General features: G+C 41.9%; 1 protein-coding gene across 1 annotated transcript in view; it reads right to left on the bottom strand.

Moving 5' to 3' along the window:
• Positions 1–19,870, bottom strand: part of LOC141139236 (allurin-like) — an 87,465-nt gene extending 67,595 nt beyond the window's left edge. The window contains exons 1-3 of the mRNA XM_073625173.1: positions 19,603–19,870; positions 13,582–13,608; positions 11,054–11,095 (exon numbers count right to left, since the gene is read on the bottom strand). Coding sequence (XP_073481274.1) covers positions 11,054–11,095; positions 13,582–13,608; positions 19,603–19,668 — 135 coding nt within the window. The 5' untranslated portion in view covers positions 19,669–19,870. The remainder of the gene's footprint in view (positions 1–11,053; positions 11,096–13,581; positions 13,609–19,602) is intronic.
• Between the last annotated feature and the right edge of the window lie 344 nt (positions 19,871–20,214).

The following is a 20,214-nucleotide window of genomic DNA, read 5'->3' as shown; positions in this document are numbered from 1 at the left end:
GGGTGAGAGCCGGAGATGGTGGAAAGGTGTTCTGGCACGTTCTGGCTGAAAAAAAGCCCAAGGTGCGAGGGCCACATAAAATAGCCTGGTGGGCTGGATTTGGCCCATGGGTCTTTTGTTTGACACATGTGCCCTAAGCAGACACAGCTAGTGTCTCTCAAATCTTAGAGAAATTAGGCAATTTCCCACAGCCAGGCTGTCTACAGAGGTTGCAGTTTGTTCACAGATTGGCCAAACTGGTATGGTATGGGTAACCTTAGAATCACATGTGTAGAAGAAGCTTTTGAACTATAGCTTCAACCAAACAAAATTATGATATTATTCTCTGCAAGGTTATAGAGAGAGTCAAAAGAGAGAGTCAAAAAGCTTATAACCGGAGCTCAACTTTTTTTTACAGTTTTTCGCAGTGCCGGCTCTGCATCAAGTTTTTATTGCTTCTTTGTCCTCCCCTCACTAGAGGTGACACAGGTACATATACAGATACAGGTACAGGTGACATCAGGACAAGAAATCAGAGAGTTCTATTTGTCATTGGGAAAGGAAAACACAGTGTGCAATAAAGACCTGACAGATGCCTTCTCACTCTGCTAAATAAATGTACTTATGTTGCTGTCTGTCCTTGTCAGAGAGATATCTCTTCAATTCCTGTCCTAGAGTTAAACCGTCACTAGGGCAAGAATGGAGGATAAATCTCCCCAATGGAGAAACAGACAACAAAATAACCTGAGAGGAGATCTAATGCCGCGTACACACGACCGGACTTTACAGCAGACTTTGTCCGGCGGACGTTTCGACTGACTTTGTCCGCTAGGTGCGCCGGACTTAAAAACGGATGGACTTGGACACACACGATCACTCCAAAAGTCTGATGGTTTTGAACACGGTGACGTACAGAACGTACGACGGGACTAGAAAAAGGAAGTTCAAGCCCCACTACGGCACCCTTTGGGCTCCTTCTGCTAATCTCGTGTTTATCTCGTGTTAGTAGAAGTTTGGTTAGAGACGATTCGCGCTTTTCACACTTCAGCTTATTTCGATCGTTTTCTGCGGTTCAGTTTGTGAGGTTTGTATCTGCTTTTCAGTGCGTGTTGGTCAGTTCTTAACCTGCCTAGCAGGCCGTTCTGGTCCGCTCGTTCCTGATTTTCAGGTCGCTCTTCATAGGCCTTGCTGTTTTTCAGTGCGTTTGTTATAAGTTTGTTTGTTTGACCAGCCGACCGTTTTGAAGCCATGTCGCGTGGACGTACTCGTTCTCGAGTTCGTGCTGCGTGGGGACTTGGTGTTGGGGTTAATACTTTGACCCGAGTCCAGTCCATGAACAGGGCGAGGAGGAGTTTATGGACCAAGAATTGGTTGCGCCAGCGTGACCAGTTCTGTCACATGCCTTTGCTCCGTGAGATCCGTGAGAATAATCCTGAGGATTTCAGGAATTATCTCAGGATGACGGACCCTGTTTTTGAACATCTGCTGGCTATGCTGACCCCCTATATCAGTAGGCAGGATACCTGCATGAGGCAAGCCATCACTGCGGAGCAGAGGCTAGTTGCCACTTTATGTTACTTGGCGACTGGAAGAAGTCTTCAGGACTTGAAGTTCTCGACAGGCATCTCCCCCCAGGCTCTAGGGTTCATAATCCCAGAGACCTGTTCTGCTATTATTCAGGTCCTGCAGAAGGACTATATGAAGGTAAGTTTTATCCTTTAACATTACATGATATGTATTTAATGTTTGCTAATGTATTGTCTAAATGTCCTTGTTACCTAATTACCATGCTTGGAATATGCTGTGAATGTCCCCTTTATCTTCATGCATGCCTGTTTTTTTACATTAATCATTTTTTGTCCTACATGCATATTTACCTTCAATAACCTCCCCACCATGCAATCCTGGGTCCATTTATATCTCTAGCCTATAGTCCCTTGAACAATGTATATTGTCAGCTCCATTGTACTGTTTGACGCTCCCTCACCCCCTCAAATGTTTGCAACTGTCAGGTGTGTTTTTTAACCAAATTAGAATCCCTCCCCCACCCCCTCAAATGTTAGCAACTGTCAGGTGTGTTTTTTAATCTAATTAGAACCCCTCCCCCACCCCCTCAAATGTTAGCAACTGTCAGGTGTGTTTTTTAACCTAATTAGAACCCCTCCCCACCCCCTCAAATGTTAGCAACTGTCAGGTGTGTTTTTTAACCAAATTAGAACCCCTCCCCCACCCCTCAAATGTTTGCAACTGTCAGGTGTGTTTTTTAACATAATTAGAATCCCTCCCCCCACATTCAAATTGATAAATGGGCCATCAGAGGGGGTGAGTAATCTTATAAGTGGGCCTTATGTTTTTTTGATTTTTTAGAAAAAAAACACATATTAATAATGTTCGACTGCTGTTGTTCAAGAATGTTTTTGTGTAATCTGATATCAAAGTTATGTTTAAAAGTACTTATCTTATTTTTTTTTGTTTCACTCCACAGTTTCCTTCCAGTATACAGGAATGGCAGACTGTGGCCTCCCAGTTTGCTGACCGTTGGTACTTTCCCAACTGTGTCAGGGCGATTGATGGGAAGCATGTCCGCATTGTGCCACCACCCCATTCGGGGTCTTATTTCTACAACTATAAGGGGTTCCATAGTGTAGTTTTGATGGCGGTGGTCTCGGCACATTTGGAATTTATGTTTGTGGACGTGGGGAAGAAAGGCCGGATGTCTGATGGAGGAGTCTTTGCACAGACCGAGCTGTGCCAGCGTCCCCAGACTGGTGGCCTGGGATTGCCACCTGATGACCAGAATGTGGATGGACTCCCCTCAGTTTTTATCCCTGATGAAGCGTTTGCTCTCGGTGAGCACTTGATGAGGCCGTTCCCCCAAAGGACACTCACCCCTGAGAGGAGGGTATTTAATTACTGGCTGGCCAGAGCAAGAAGAGTTGTGGAGAATGCCTTTGGGATTCTGGCCAGCCAGTTCCATTTGTTCCTCTCGGCCATAAATCTGGCGGAATATAAAATAAATCATGTGATAATGGCTTGCTGCATTCTCCATAATTATTTGAGAAGACATTCTGCTACATATATGACCTCGGTTGGGCCTGAGGCCGGACTTGTAGTTGAACAACCACTCACAGGCCTGGCAAGTGGCCGTATTGGCTTGGCCCCCCAAACCGCACGTCAAGTGCGTGACCGATATGTTAATTATTTTAATGGTCGGGGGGCCATTGCAATGCATCAAGAGCTATAATTTTTTCCAAAATTAAAGAAAATACATTTTTGCAAAAAAATCTTGTTTTTAGTCTTGTTTGCATTTACTGTAGTTTTGTCTGTCTCCTAGTGCACTTGTAGTGGCAAGTGCATTTCCCATTAGTTAATAAGGCCCTTTGTCACTGTAGCCACACAAAAATTAACTAAAAATATTATTGATAAATAATCAGCCACACACATTGTAGTAGTAAAAACATATTACTGTGTGCACATTGAAAGGTGCATTTTTTGGAAACGTGTTTTTTTTTTTTTTGGTTTTTTAATTTTTTTAGAAAAAATATTTGTCTTTTTTTGGTATTTTAGGCATATTTCAACAAAAATAGACCTTGTTTACAAAATTTAAATTAACAACAGGGTTTTTAAATACATACAAAAAAAAATTAACTTACAAAGTTCAACATGTTAATAACGGTGCTGGTGATGTCACCCTTGTAAAGCCAAAAATTTGCAGATGCTCAAAATTGTGGATTAAAAAAGGTTCTAGTCAACATGTGCTATCTCCCATTATGGGGGAGCAATGTACGTGTTTTGTGTGTGCAATCCCTTTGTTCCTCTGAATGAATGAATGAATGAATGAATGATTTGTAAAGCGCTGCAATTGCGAACTGAATCGCCTCAAGGCGCTAGATGTATTCTCTGTAGCCAGCTTCTAGAAAAGGAAGGTCTTTAGTTTTTTCCTGAAGGCCTGGTGGTTTTCTTCCATGCGGAGGTTGGTTGGGAGAGCATTCCATAGTCGAGGTCCTTGGACTGCAAATCTACGTTCTCCCTTTGCTTTGTAGCGGTATTTGGGAATGATGAGGAGGTTTTGGTTAGCTGATCGAAGACTGCGATTCGGTGTGTAGTGTTTTATTTTTTCCCGGAGATATTGCGGAGCGTTTCCTTGTATGCATTTATGGGTGAGGCAGAGGGTCTTGAATATGATCCGATTCTTCACAGTTAGCCAATGTAGGCTTTTTAGGGATGGGGAGATGGATTCCCAGGGCTTTTTTCCTGTTAACAGTCTTGCCGCCGTATTTTGGATGAGTTGCAAGCGCGCAAGCTAATATTGGGGTAGACCTACGTAGAGGGAATTTGCGTAGTCGAGTCGGGAATTGATGATTGTTCCCACAACTGCCGCTTTGTCCTCTTCTGGGATGAAGGGGATGAGTCTGCGAAGCAGGCGGAGGAGGTGGTGGGATCCGCTCACCACCGATCCTATTTGTGCATCCATTGTCATTCCTGAGTCAAAGAAGACTCCGAGACTCTTGACTTTGGTGCTGGGGGAGATGGTCTGTCCGAGGATGGAGGGTGGTGTCCACGGAGTCTTAATTTTGGAATTTTTGTTGGCTTGCAGGAGAAGAAGTTCTGTTTTTGATCCGTTGAGTTTGAGGGAGTTAGTGGTCATCCAGTCATTGATTAAAGTGAGGCATTTCTGTAGTTGCTGATGATGATCTTTTTGTCCGTTAATGCGAAGGTAGAGTTGGGTGTCGTCTGCGTATGAGTGGAAGCAGAGGTCCGTTTTCCTGATGATATTGAGAAGCGGGCGGATGTAGATGTTAAATAGCACTGGTGACAAGGGTGAGCCCTGAGGGACTCCACAGGAGACTGCCCGAGATTCCGAGGTGAATGTTCCTAGTTTCACTGTCTGAGAGCGATTCTCTAAGAAGGATGTAAACCATTTTAGGGCAGAATCTGTGGCTCCTGCAACTTCTGAGAGGCGGACAAGTAAAGTATTGTGGTCCACTGTATCGAATGCTGCGCTAAGGTCTAACAGTACCAGGAGACTCGGTTCTCCGTCATCTGCTGCTTCGAGGGCGTCGTCCCATATTTTGAGAAGTGCTGTTTCTGTGCCATGGCCTGGGCGGAAGCCTGATTGCAGAGGGTCCAGGAGGTGGTGTGTCTCCAGGTGGTGTTGTAGCTGCTGTACTACTGCTTTCTCTATAATCTTGGAGATGGTGTTGAGGCTTGTTATTGGTCTGCGGCAGTTAGGGTCTTTAGGGTCGAGATTAGGTTTCTTTAGCAGGGGTTTGACGATGCCTTGCTTGAGGGAGGTTGGCACAGTCCCTTCTTTGAATGATTGATTTATGAGTTGTGTTAGGGTGGGGGCCAGGATGTCGGAACATTCTTTGAACAATTTGGTGGGGATGATGTCGTTCGGTGATGTGCTGTCGCGAAGGCTTCCGATGATGTTTTTAGTCGTGTCCGTAGTGATTGGGGACAAAAAGAACTTCGGTGGTTGAGTGATGTTCGTGTCGATATGCTCTTTTTGCATTGGTTGGGTGAGGTTGGTTGTTATTTTCTGATGAATTGCTTTCCGAATGTTGTCGATTTTGTCGATGAAGAAATCTGATAACTCATTGCAGAATTCTTGAGTATCGTTTGCAGGGGGCTCTAGGCAGGTCGGGTTCATTGATTGAGCAACTATTTTGAAAAGTTCCCGTGGGCGGTTTAAGGCGGATGAGATGGTGTCTGCAAAATGTTCTTTTTTGGCTTTGAAGATTGCCTTGTGGTATTTCACCGTGAGTGCTTTGTAGTTAGCATGGTTTTCCTTGGTGGGATTTCTTCTCCAAGTTCTCTCAGCTCTTCTGCGTTCTTGCTTGAGTAGGGTGAGAGTGCCATTAAACCAACTCGAGTTTTTTTTGCGGACGGGTGTTCTGCGTTTTGGCGCCACGGAGTCTGCTGTTTGTAGTAAAACATTGTTTAGGGAGTTGAGTGTTTGTTCCGTTGAGAGGTTTGGGTTTAGCAGAAGAATTTTGCTCGACAATGTAGTTTTGAAGAGTTCAGAGTGTAGTTTCTTCTGAGATCTATTCCAGTGTGTTGCTGTTGCCCGTTTCTGTTTCCGGAGGATGGTGTTAGTGGTGATTTTAAATTTGATAGCACAAACTAACATTTTGATGATGAAGGGGTTGCAAACACAAAACAAGTACATTGATATTCCCTGATGGAAGATAGCACATGATGACACACCGTGTGCATCTGCAAATTGTTTCAATAATTTTTTTAAAATGTAAAAAATTTAAGAAAAAACAAACTTGACAATGAAATGAAGAACATGATTGATGTTTTTAAGCAAAAAGTTATTAGATTCTGCCCAGAACATCAATCATGTTCTTCATTTCCTGTTGGATGGTGTCCAGCCCATTTCTCATGCTGTCAATTTGGCCATTCCACACTTTATTATCTGGCCAATGAGTCTTTGTGCACTGTCTGTGCTAAATGGCTCCGCCGCTTGGCCTTCCACAACCAGAACATCACCTAAAATGTGTGGATAAAAAAATTGTTTAAAATATGCACGCCTAAATAAATTACCTTAAGCTGGAGTGTCAGTCACTCACTTGCTGGGGTTGAAATCTCGCACACTTCCTCCACCTCTCCTTCCTCCAGCTTGTCGGGTGGGCGTGGTCTTGGGCTGGGGCTTGGGGTATATTCAGCTTCAGGCTGGTGACTTGGGGGGGTCCTGGGATCCTTGGACTGTTGTCTGAGTCTTTTCTCCCCTATGATAATTTAACAAAAGGTATAGTTAAAACACAGTGATATTTCTTTTTTCCAAAAATAATATGAAGCTGCTGTGTCCTGTCCTTACATTACACTGAATTATTTTTGAAGAAACATTATATTTACAAAAACATCTACACAACATCACCCCATTTTTGGAATATGACAAATTCTCAAGACCTAAATGTATGTCCAACCCTGTACCATCGTTTTTGGCGAAAAAAAAACGTCCTTTTCTTAGTATCATATGTATTTTACAAAGAACGGTCTTTACGAACGATGCTGTATAAAGGAAAAACATATGGATCAGCATGCAAGTTAAGTATCTCAATAGGAACACACAACAAGTACTTACTTTTTTTAAGCAGCTTCTTTATTCGCCAATATTGTTCAGGCTCTCTACTTTTGAGGTCAGACCACTGCTTCCTCAATTGATCTTTAGCCCGTTTAGTGCCAAATTTTTCTTCTAGAGCGGTGACAACTGAGGCCATTATTTTGTCCTTCCGCATATTGGGTCGGGTGTATGGTCCTTTTTTGCCATTGTAGTCCTCCCTTCTCAATATGGACACCATCTCTTCAAAAGCCATGTTGGTGGCCTTTTATCTCCTCCTGGATGTGGATGGTTGTGGCTCCGGGCTTTCCTCCGCGCTAGTTGCAGAGAATCTCTCCGCCATCTTTCTCTGTATACTCCCACTGCGCAACGAAGAGTGAAGGGGCGGGGACAAATCGTACTAAAGAACGTCAGGGGCAGGCGACGCAGGTGGAGCATGACACATGCGCAGTGTATATAAAGCTATAACGATGGTCTACGTATGTCCGTGCGGAAGTAGCGAGCGTCAGAAACGAAGGTAAGATGAAACGTGGGGGTGTGTGTGTGTATGTGTGTGTGTGTTTGGTGAATGTGTTTTGTGTGTGTGTGTGTGTGTATATGTGTCCCCTAGATTCTGCCAAAAATAATCCTGGGAGTTCTGACTGACATTACAGTTTTTATCTTGTGTCTTGTCTTTCAGCAAAAATGAATCCCTTTAAGGAGGCTGAATTTTTGTCAAGATTTATTGATTTGTATCAGGAAAATAAAAACCTGTGGGAGGTCAAACACCCATTATATTCCAATAGAGATGTAAGGAAGGCAACACTGGGCACACTTTTGGAATTTGTGAAGACTCGAGTCCCCCAGGCAGACCTCAAGTTTGTGGACAAGAACATTGATATCTTGCGCAATATGTACAAGCGGGAACACAATAAGATCCAGGAGTCACTCAGATCTGGAGCAGCAGCAGACCGGGTTTATGTACCCAGGCTGTGGTACTACCAAAAAATGCGATTTCTGGATGACCAGACAGAAGCAAGACAATCACTTTTGACCCTTCCCCCCACCCTTCCCTCCACCCCAGCTGAGGAGTCCCAGAAAGAACTGGGCCTTTTCATCCTTGATGAAGTGGATGCGCCCAGCTTCAGCCAGGTATACTTTTTTATTTATTTTGTGATTGTGTAAATATTAATGATGTAAACGTCTCAAATTTTTAAGTGCTTCACCAAAAATGACTTCATCACAAATATTAATATGTAGACATATCACTAGACAGTAGTGGCCAAAAATATACTTCAGCATAGGTGTGCGCAGCCTATTGCATTAGGGTGTGCACCCCAAAGCTCAAATACATATGCATGTGTATATGTACTGATGGTGTCAGTAGGGCAGTGGACAGTGTCAGTAGTTGCATTTTTATTCTTTTAAAATTATTTTATTTTGTAACATTTTTTTTTTTGGATGAAATATCAGTGGTCTAAACAGGGGGGAATATGCACCACACAAGGCGATTAGGGTGTGCCCAGGCACACCTGGCACACCCTGTGCGCCCGCCTATGTACTTCAGATATTGGTGAGCAGCTAGAATAATGGTGGGGTCAAATAAATAGCCTTTACTATTTGTTTAGAATTATATTTGCAAGTCATGAGCTGAAAATTGTGTGTGATTGCGTAACCCAAAATTACAACTATGTCCCTTTTTTTTACACAGGATGAGCTCAGCCAGGAGGAGGCCTTGCCCAGTGGGAGAGAGAAGGAGGCCTTGCCCAGTGGAAGAGAGGAGGAGGCTGTGGCTGGGCCCAGTAGAACCCGCACGGAGTGTCAGGTGCCTCCCCTCCGCATTACCACCAAAAGGCCCAGAAAAATGACCCAAACTGAGGAGGAATAACTAGCCCTCATTCATGAAGCCAGCCAAATCCTCAGCACACCACCCAATGCAGAAGAGGCGTATGGGACATATATGGCCAGCAGATTGCTGGAACTCGAAAAGGGGCAACGCCACCTCTGTGAGGGTCTGAATTTTCAGGCGTATCAGAAGGGCTTGAGAGGGGAGCTTACTGCTAAAACATATCTAGCAGATGAAGCCACTCCTCCTCCACCTCCTCCTACTCCTCCTCCTCCTCCTGCCCCAAGTACACCACCAGAGGCACAGCCTCCAAGGAAGGCTGCAGAGAAGCGTGGAGGGAAGGCTGCAGAGAAGCGTGCAGGGAAGGCTCCACGGAAGACTCGAAAGTGATTGCCTGGATTCTGTCTGGTCTGACTGTGCTCCCTGTGCTACCTAGTCGCAAGATACCAATTTTCTTGTCCTAAAACTTGATGTGTGTCCTGGGGGACGAAAGGCTTCACAGATTCCAAAAGTGTCTCCAGTGTTGCCTTCCTCATTTTTTTTTTCCAAAATAAATGGATATTTTCTTTACCTTACATTATTGACTATGTGTTTTGATTCAAGGCAGGTACAGGTCAAAAAGACTATGTGGGTTTTTTTCCAAAAGGCTAAATCATTTAGAAAATCAAGTGCAAAGTACTAGTGAAAAGTGCACTTTAGAAATTGCACTGCAAGTGCACTTGTTGGAAGTGCAGTTGCTGTAAATCTGAGGGGAAGATCTGAAATGAGGGGAAGCTCTGCTGATTTTATCATACAATCATGTGCAAGAGAAAGGTTGTTTTTTTGGGGGGGGTTCTTTGCATGTGCCCCTCGGATCCACTGCGAATGCACTTCCAAATGCTCTTTCTGTGCAATTCCAAGTACAATTTGCACTTGTAGTGAAAAATGAATTTGCCTTTGAAAAATAAACCCCCCTATGTCTAATTAACAAGGGACAACAACCTCATTAAGGTTCATTAAAACAACACAAAATATTAACCTTATTGTGGTAACTTGAAACTCCAAAATTAAAAAAAAAAAATATATATACATTTTGTATAATTTAGCACACATTGTAAAATAGATAGTGTTTAAATCTAAAAAAAAGAAAGATGAGTCCAAAATCTAATTTAATACTTTATTTATGGAGATCTGGCTTTTTACAAATATCATATTAGTCATGGCACGAGGATAAACCATGAAGAAAGTAGTTTGTGAGAACTCTGTGTGAATATAAAGCAGCAAAACAACTTCATTCCTCTCGCATTATAAAGAAAAAAAAAAGCGCTGTATTAAAAGATCACAGAAGAGGAATGTGCTAGCTTCAATACGAAGGCTAGTTTTACCAGACCGAGCGCTTCTGTCTTGTACTTACTTCAGAGCATGCGTGAGTTTTGGTCCGTCGGACTAGCACACAGACGACCGGTTTGTACGCTAGAAAGCAGCGTCCGTCGGACAGATTTGAAACATGTTTCAAATCTAAGTCCGTCAAACTTTTGGGAAAAAAAAGTCAGCTGAAGCCCACACACGATCGAATTGTCCGACGGACTCCGGTACACCGGACCAAGTTTGCCGGAAAGTCCGCTCGTGTGTACGCGGCATAAGCCTTTTAACTCTAAACAAAGCTAAAAGTAATTTAGGCTGATTCCAGGATGTTCCCGCTAGCCAATGTTGGAGCTGCTGCAGGTGGTTACAAGTGTTTGGCATGCACCTCTGTGTATAGGGTCAAGTGCACACTTGTTGCCAAAAGGCCTATTTAAGGCTCAGGCCTGGTACTAAGAGTTACTGGCTGGCAATTTACCAGTGACCTGAAACAAGACCTGCTTTACTGCCTTACCTTTATAACCTAGCTTGCCTTGTGACCTACTTTGGACTTTTATCTCCATTGTTGATCTTGGCCTGCCTTCTGATTGTGACCTTGCTTCTTGCCTTAAAAACTAACTGGTACTAACCTCTTTGTGTACTTAGACCATAGGCTTGCATGCTGTCCTGGATGAGATACATGCATTACACAAACCCAGATTGTATTATGTTATCGTTTTTTTATCAATGAGTAAATTGGATCAGGAGAATAATGCAAAAGTTTTGCAGTTTTATTATTCTTGAGTGTCCTTGTCAACTTTATAACAGTTTCTGCTTATCCATTATAGTTTGCTTATTACCTCTTCACTGCTGCTGGAGTATCCATAGTAATGGTAATGTGGCTGCAAAATGGAAATGTGACGTTGTCAGATTACAGTATTGGGGAATATGCAATTCATATTTCATTTTAATTCTAGTCTGTAAACATGTGCTTGTAAAGAAAACAAAAACAAGACAAAGAGCACACCCAATAGTTCAGTAATAACTTTAATTCAGTAAAGGTCAAAGATAAAACACACTCACAAAGGAAAGTATTAAACCCACTTTTCTGTGGCCCAGAGATGTTCACCATCATCCAGTCCAGAAGAACCCACCAACTGGGGGTTGGAGCTGAGAGTATTTTGGAATGCTGGGATTGGCACGTTGTAATTTGCTTTCTCTAGACATCACCCTATTGTTGACCTGAAGTGTCTTGTTGTTTTTGAATATTGGCTGCATGGCAGAAGGCCCCTTTAGTCTGCTTTAACTCCTTTTTCCACAATCGCTTGGGTTCCCACAATACCCTGCTTTCCCACAAACCCTTGGACTCCTGGACACACCCAGGAATTTTACACTATATTACCAAAAGTATTGGGACACCTGCCTTTACACGCACATGAACTTTAGTCTTAGTTCGTTGGGTTCAATACTGAGTTGGCCCACCCTTTGCAGCTTTAACAGCTAAACTCTTCTGGAAAGGCTGTCCACAAGGTTTAGGAGTGTGTCTATGGGAAAGTGTAACCATTCTTTCAGAAGCACATTTGTGAGATCAGGCACTAATGTGGACGAGAAGGCCTGGCTTGCAGTCTCCGCTCTAATTCATCGGGTTGAGGTCAGGACTCTGTGCAGGCCAGTCAAGTTCTTCCACCCCAAACTCGCTCATCCATGTCTTTATGGACCTTGCTTGTGCACTGGTCCAAATCATTTGGTGGAGGGGGTATAATGGTGTGGGGTTTGTTTTTCAGGCATCAGCATACCAAGACATTTTGGACAATTTCATGCTCCTAACTTTGTGAAAACAGTTTGGGGATGGCCCCTTCCTGTTCCAACATGGCTGTGCACCAGTGCACCAAGCAAGGTCCATAAAGATATGAATGAGCGAGTTTGGGGTGGAGACTGGCCTGCACAGAGTCCGGACCTAAACCCTATAGAACACCTGTGGGATGAATTTGAGCAGAGACTACGAACCAGACCTTCACGTCCACATCAGTGCCTGACCTCCAAATGCGCTTCTGGAGGAATGGTCAAACATTCCCATGGAAACACTCCTAAACCTTTTGGACAGCCTTCCCAGAAGAGTTGAAGCTGTTATAGCTGCTAAAGATTGGCCAACTCAATATTGAAACCAACAGACTAAGACTGGGATGCCATTAAAGTTCATGTGCGTTTAAAGGCAGGCATTCCAATACTTTTGGTAATATAGTGTATGTTTCTCTATTTTCTGCCCTTTACTGCTCAGAGAGAATGCAGTTAATGAAGCAGAAATGGCTAGGTTTGTGATCTGTAGTCAAGTGTATAGTTCTCCACTGTTATTCCTGGCATGTTGGTAGCCAGCAGGAGCCCAATAGCATGTAGCTTCTACAAAAGAGCATGGGCTGATCCTTAAATCAGTGCTCCTCCGTAGATATAATGAAAACAAGCTATATAGTGCTTATATCCTTTTAAAACCACTTTATTAAAACATCAAGAGAGGTACTCACACTTTTCTGGTGCTTCCAGCGCACCAATCTATAGCAAACAGTCAGTTAAAACTTCAGGTGAAGCCACACAGCTGTAGTCTAAAAGCAGCTTCTTATGAGGCTACCGCTGCCTACACTGTCCTCTCCCCTCCACTATGTGTGTCGACACAGGGATTACGTGTCTTCCTCAGGGGATTAAATTCCCCCTGAGGAAGACACGTGATCCCTGTGTCAAAACGTGTAGAGGAGGGGAGAGTATGGTCCAGGCAGCGGTAGCTTCATGAGGAGCTGCTGTTAGACTATGGCTGTGCGGCTTCACCTGATGTTTTAACTGACTGTTTGCTATAGATTAGTGCTCTGGAAGCGCCAGAAAAGTGTGAGTACCTCTCTTGATGTTTTAATACAGTGGTTTTAAAAGGATATAAGCACTATGTAGCTTGTTTTTATTATATGTACAGAGAAGCACTGATTTAAGGATCAGCACAGGAGCTTGGAGATCTCATGTTTAATGAGCCCAGGAGTGGATTAAGCAAACTTAATTGTGAGGTCACATACTCTGAGGTGAGGATATTACCACAGGGGGTGGATCACTAAAGTGATGGCACGGTTGAATATATATAGAGCACTACCGCATGGACCAATCAGTATTAAGGAACCCACAAGAATTTACACCTATGGACTTGTGTTTTATTAGACACTGAAATAGTGCACCGGAGGACATTTATTTGCATGATTATTTTCATTTTTTATTTGATTTGTCACAAATCTCAATTTTCACAGTGATATTTTGTATAGTGATATAATTTATAGTGATTATTTCATACATATTTTGACACTTGGATATAGGACTAGCACTGCACTATTGGTGTTTAGGATTGTAATAACCGTACCTTGGTTTGGGGAGGAAAGTATCGTACCTGCAATTGAAAAAAGAGAAGGTTAAAAAAAGAACAAGGACGAACAACCGGGTGCATACCAGCTATGCTATTTTCATGCTTCTTCTTGGTCAGAGACTGGCCAGGCAAAAAAAAAAAGAAAGGATGACATCCTTGGTCTTAACCCTCTTTACTCTATCCAAAAGTAATTCCTCCATACCAGCTTAACACATGATGAACTTAGGTGTCAAATTTAAACAAGGACTGCAGAAATGCATTCTAATAAAAACTGTGTTTTTATCTTACATATATAAAAAAGAAAAATATAAAAACCAGGCTCATAAATTGGGTGAAGTTACAAGATGCACATTTGCAACGCAGATACCCTATCCATGTGATCTACCCTTCTCCCAACCACTGTTAACATGTACAATCATTAAATAACAATGATTGTGTCATGTTTGGATTTAGGCCTGCAAAGTGTTGCAACTGTGATTAATGTATTGCTAGTGTATTAATTACCGCCAACCCCAGGTCCACACAGAAGCATGGAACTTCTGTTAAGAGGCTGGAGGAAGTCCTGGCTAGACCACAATTGCTGTAATGTTACCTGCTGCTGACATAATGAGTAGGTGGAAACACGTGCCATAATTTATTTTCATCAAGACACCTATCTAATGGCCATTTTACAAATTGCTAGTGCTGCCTTTATGGGACTCAGTCCTTACTCTTTGACAGCGGTAATGTTCAAGACTAGCATTATTTTTTTACTATGGAGAATATAACAGGAGAATCTGAACACACAAAGGTTGGAAGAAACACTCTAACATCCAAGTTGATATGAACAAAGTCAGAAATTATGATAGGCAGTTCTCACAGGTAGAGCATGTAGGCAGGCTGCCTACAGTGTACTGACCTAGCAAGATAGTCGGCTCTCCCAGGCAGGGAAAGGGTTAACTTTTAGGACCTCAGTTCCTGGGCTTTTGGACTTGGGCCAGCCTTCCATCCTGTGTGATTTATAAATAAGGGGATGATCCGGTTCATGAGGTCTGTGGTGCGGTTGCAAGAGCCAGTATGTGACCCCACAAGGTGCAGGGGTTCCAGTGGACACTACCAGCTATCAGAGATCGCCATTTGTGAATTTACACCTGCAAAGGTATGCCTGGGCAGCCACCCCCACTACTTAGTTTAGGGTCTGGACTATGTTGCGTCTGTTATATATTCTGCAATGAAGAGTTACAATAATAGTTGTCAAACTGTTCTAAGCCTGGTCTGAAGTCATTAAAAGGGGTGCATGATGGTCTCTGGCATGTGAAAGAACAGGGTCAGTAAAGGACATGTGGTTCTGAAGCAAAACCAATACTAAAAGGTTACCTTGGCAAAACAAGTAGGAGGAATGCAGTTGCAATGGGTAACCAGAACTAGTGCAAAGTACAAAGCTGCCAGTCATGAAGCGTGATACCTGGGGAATGTGACAGGTCCTTTGGTAGCGATGGGATTGGTGTCCTGGTTACCCTAGTGGTCGGTTCACCAAAGGTGTCTGGGACTGAAACCGCAATTCTGAAACCTCTTGTACCTGGCTGCATGATACAGGAGATAAGGAGTTACTAGAGTATGCATGAAAACCACAGTAGGTGCTCAGTGGGACCTTATTCTGTTGCTGGGATTGAGGAAGCAGAGGTACGCTGGACTGGTGGCAAGGGCGTGGGCTCAGCAGGGTCCCTCCTAAATGCAAACTGTAATTAATCAAGATGTGTAGTGACAAGGGACCGAACTCTTACAGAAGGGCTCTGTACTGTTTTGCTGCACACTGTGTACATCTCATCTCTAAGCCTGGGAATCGTCATAATGTTTGATTTTTACATAAACGCAGCCACCATCTGGTCCCGGCCATTGGCGAGCGCGCACATGCAAAAAGTACCCACCCATACGTGCAGGGCAAAGTGACCACGCCCACAAACAATGACTAACAGGATGACAGGGGCAGATTCAGCCCACTAGTCTCCTTCTTTAACCAAAATATGACTTTTTGACCCTTTAAACACATGCCCTTTTAAAGTATTCCTTTCCAAGATGTGATAATTAATTCAGTTGTGTTTTGCAACTTAATTGGTAGCTTTGGATTTATTTATTTATGTTTGCAGTATGTTCTACACTTTGCAAAAAAAGTTTGTCTAACATATTCCCTAGCTATGATCCTGTTTTCATAATGAAGTAGTAATAATTGTGGTTAAAATTATTTTACAGTAATTACATACAACATTGCCCTGCCAAAAAACAAACTGCTTTAGATTTTGTTCTCTGATCACAAAAAAGAAGAAGATTGAGCCATAAACAACTTTTGGTCCTGTCATTTAATAAATCAATTAATCTCCTTAATTTGTACATTCTCACGACTTTTCTTTCCTAGAATTGACATCTGAACAATGTATTTCGTTCTTCCTCTGCTAAGGCATGCAATTTGTCCACAGCTCCCGATTGTACTTACATCAAGGCAGGGTTGAAGAATTACTGGAGGTACAAACTCCTCAGACAAAAATAAATACCATAGGTCATGGTTTTCTTTTTTAACTAGCATGTTGATTGTTTAATCAGTCTGGCTCTCACACTTGTATAACCTTAAAGAAGAGAGCTATTTTTACATTTCCACTATGAGCCTATTTATCCAGAAATAACTTTGTCATTACATAGGATGCCTTAACTTACATCATATGCAGATCAAAGCTCCCCCATTTGATCCCATGGAGGCAGAGTTTTTCCGTTTTTTTTTCTCATGTTGTCGGTGCTGTGATTGAAGATGAATGGACAACGCGGGACATTTTTTTTTTAATAAAGGGATTAGGCCCTTGTCCCCATAAACATGGGGTCAAGGTGTTTTGGGGTGACCCCAAAGCACCCTCCCCATGTTGAGCACATGTGGCCTGGTACAGTTCAGGAGGGATGTCGCTCTATCATCCTCCCCCTTTTCCTGTGGCCTGCTAGGTTGTATTCTCAGATAAGGGTCTAGTATGGATTTTGTGGGGGACCCCGAAGCCATTTTTTTTTAATTTTGGCATGGGGTTCCCCTTAAAATCCATACCAGACCTGTAGGGACTGGTATGGATTTTGGGGGGGCCCCACTCCATTTTTTTAAATTTTGGTGCAGGGTTCCCCTTAATATCCATACCAGACCTAAAGGGCCTAGTATGGATTTTGGGGGGGACCCCCCTATTTCTTTTTTTAATGGACGTGGGGTTCCCCTTAAAATTCATACCAGACCCAAAGGGCATAGGTCACCAAACACTTTTTATGGCAATAACTTGCATATAAGCCTTTAAAATGAGCACTTTTGATTTTTCACGTTCATGTTCCATAGACTTTACCAGTGTTCGCACAAATTTTTTGCCTGTTCGCATGTTCGGCTGCGAACGAACCGGGGGGGGGGGGGTGTTCGGCTCATCCCTACCAACAAACAAGCATCCTTCAAACCTATTTTTTAAAGCAAACTTTTATTTTCAATGCAAAATCAGGCTATTTTGTAGCCCCCATTCCCAAAATAAAATGACTTAAACACATTATTATTAAATAAGAAAAATGTTACTTTTCTGATAAGGAGGTTTATTGTTTTATTTCTATGTACTAATTTTACATGGGCGTTTGGGGTAGGGGGTGTTGCAAAATATCTAAACCAAATGCTTTTTATGTAGCCCACAAGGCACACAAGCTCCAATTTCTCAAATGGTATTTATAGTTTGCCAACCAAACACCATTTTGAGGGTCTGCATCAACAGGCTTTTTGTTTGCTTTTAAAATGTTTTTCATTCAGATACAAGTCAAAGGGGATGTAAAACTTGCTTGAAGCAAGTAAAATGCAGGTCAGAAGGATTTCAATTCCAGGACAAATGCATATGTCATTGAAATCTGAATGATCTCAGAAGGTTCTCAAACTCCAGAAAGAGTGTTCTCAAACTGATGTCAAACTGATGCCATCAACACAAGCCTAAAGTTGTCCACAAAGGCCTTAGTAGAACCAAATTTAACCAAGATAGTCCCTCACCTCAAAGTATAGAACTGATGCATTTTTTATGCAAACTTGATAGCTTTATGAACTTTACTTTTTCTTTTGAACTTAAAGCGGGTTTCCACCCAAATTTTGAACAATATCTGTATGTATTCTCTTCCTTGCCTAGATGCTGACATGCTGTTTAAAAAAATTTAAATCGCCGTAATTACCTTTTATTTTTCTATTCTTCTTTGCACTTCTTGGTTCTCCTCCCGTGGGAGTAGGCGTGTTTCTAGCCTCTCCCAGACTCCGCACAGAATCCTGGGAGCTAGTCTCAGGATTCCCAGGATGCCACTGAGCATGTGCGGGAAGGAGCAGTGAATGCTGGGAGCACAGCAGTCACCACATCCAGGAAATAAATGCTTGTGGGTTTCAAATGCCCACAATGAAGATGGAAACCGCCTGCAGTGAATAATATAAGTTATTCTTTTTGACGAAATCTGACACAGGCGGACATATTACACACAATATGTGAGTATGTAATGCTGAGAAGAAAAGTTTGTGAATGAACTAAAAAAAAAAAAAAACGATAGATAGGTGGACCCCCGCTTTAACAGTAAAGGAGAGCTTTTTCTCCTTTTATGTGATGGGAATCAAAGAGATTACAAAGTGATTGTTAATCCCACTTATCCACAGGAACATCCAGCTTTAGCAATATATTTTTGTTTTAAGCACAATAATTCCATCCAGATACTCTGGAATCTTTCTAAACATCAAACTATATAGTAGATGAAATGGCTTCTGATCAAATCACCCCCAGAGATTATATGTGTATGTGACTGTGGTCAATACAGTAGACTGTAAGCTCCTTGGGGGCAGGCTCTGACATAAGTCATTCTATTTATTCTGCATTTTTATATGCTTCCATTATATAATTCAGGAGAATAGCAGAAATCTGGAAAATGCTAGTTTTTTACAAGATTCTTAAAAAATTGAATATTCAACACACAGTAACAACAGAATGTAATGTGTTTGTATAATCAAAACTTTGTTTATCTAGTTTTGGATATAGCAGAGATTAATTTGGTTTCTTGCTATCTGTCCCCCTAGATAAATTCTACCTCTCTATTTGTCTTGGTGACCATTTTTACAGAGACATAAAGTAATAGGAAACAGAAACATCTGTCACCAAAATAAGATACGGGGTGATCAATTTCCCACATGACTGTTGTTTAAGAAGGGAATTCACTTCACTGCTTCCTTTTTCATCTCTGGGACAGGAAGTAAATTGGCACAGGATGTTAAGGGAAATCTCTCAAATGGCACACAGTCAGCAAAAAACAAACTGGCAGGGATCTTAACTATTCCCTACTCTTTCCAAAACGAAAAATATGTTTTCACTATACTTGCTCTTAAGAGGGTTCATTATTTTACAGTTAATATTTCAGTTTGGCTATTTCAGTTTTGGTTATATTCTGGTAGAATACACCCCTGTCGATCACTATGGGGTTTCTTTTCTTTTGCTGTGTTTTTTTTAACTAAATAACAAAGTTGACAAAAGCGGTGAGATTAACACTCTGTGGTTAATCTGCTAATTCTGGAGCGGTGATCCTGACACTGGGGTATAAGAAAGCGAGGAAACAGAATTTTTAAGACTGAACATTCAAAATGCATGTATTAAAAATAATAATAATAAAATAACAATAATAGTGTGCCTTATAGCTGAAAGGTTCTACTTATGGTACATAAGAATGAACATCCAGCAGCCAACATATATCTAACAGCTTTATCAGGACTCATGGCAAATAACATTTCACTACAATGGTTTTCTAACAACAGAGCTGCATCAAGCCAAACAAGACAGTTTGTTTGCAGCCCTCCAGCTACCTAACAGCTACAAGAAAGCTGGGGCCAAAGACTGGCAACAAAAATTGATTGGCGTGTCTTTCACCAAATGAGCCTCTCACTTTCCTAGAGGACAAAAAAATTAAAAATATTGTTATAAAATAAACCACCCTTAAAAAATCAAAAAAGTAAATTCCAACAATACTTACAAATCCATTTGATAAATGTAGCATTGCAAATAAGAAAATAATGCCAAACACATTTGTGGGAAACATGGCTCAAGTATAAATGTTCTTTTTCAAATCCAGATAGTTTGTGTGAAAGATAGAATTGCAAATAAAGAAGAGAATGAGATCTGATGGGTATTATGAGGTTCACAGAAAGCCACAAGGCGTGTCCTGACTAAAAGATTGGCTGTCTAACAAATCCATTTGTTTGAAATGTCACTTTGTTCGTTGCAGTTTGCTAGAGCTGAAACAGAAGATAAAGCAGATTTTGAAGATAATGCAAACAGCAAACTTAATCAGGGGAGCAGTTACCAAATACAGAAATGATATTGGGTTAGGACATGTGGAATATTAAGTATCAATTAGCAAACAACACCCATGGATTTGGAACTAGAGCAGAAACAGAGGACAGCTACACATGGAAATTTTTATGGTAACTAAGAGACCAAATCTGAGTCAGACAATGCAAATATTGATGGATTATAAAATAGGTAAAGCAGAACTGTAGGCAAAATGCAAAAAGAAATTTTAACAATATGTGTACAGTAAATAAGTGAAAATATCGTTATATGTGTAGTGGTACTTGCTAGGGAG

The sequence above is a fragment of the Aquarana catesbeiana genome, linkage group LG04 (genome assembly GCF_042186555.1).
Source record: "Aquarana catesbeiana isolate 2022-GZ linkage group LG04, ASM4218655v1, whole genome shotgun sequence".
Taxonomy (NCBI): Eukaryota; Metazoa; Chordata; class Amphibia; order Anura; family Ranidae; genus Aquarana; species Aquarana catesbeiana.
This window is presented reverse-complemented; position numbering and strand designations above follow the sequence as displayed.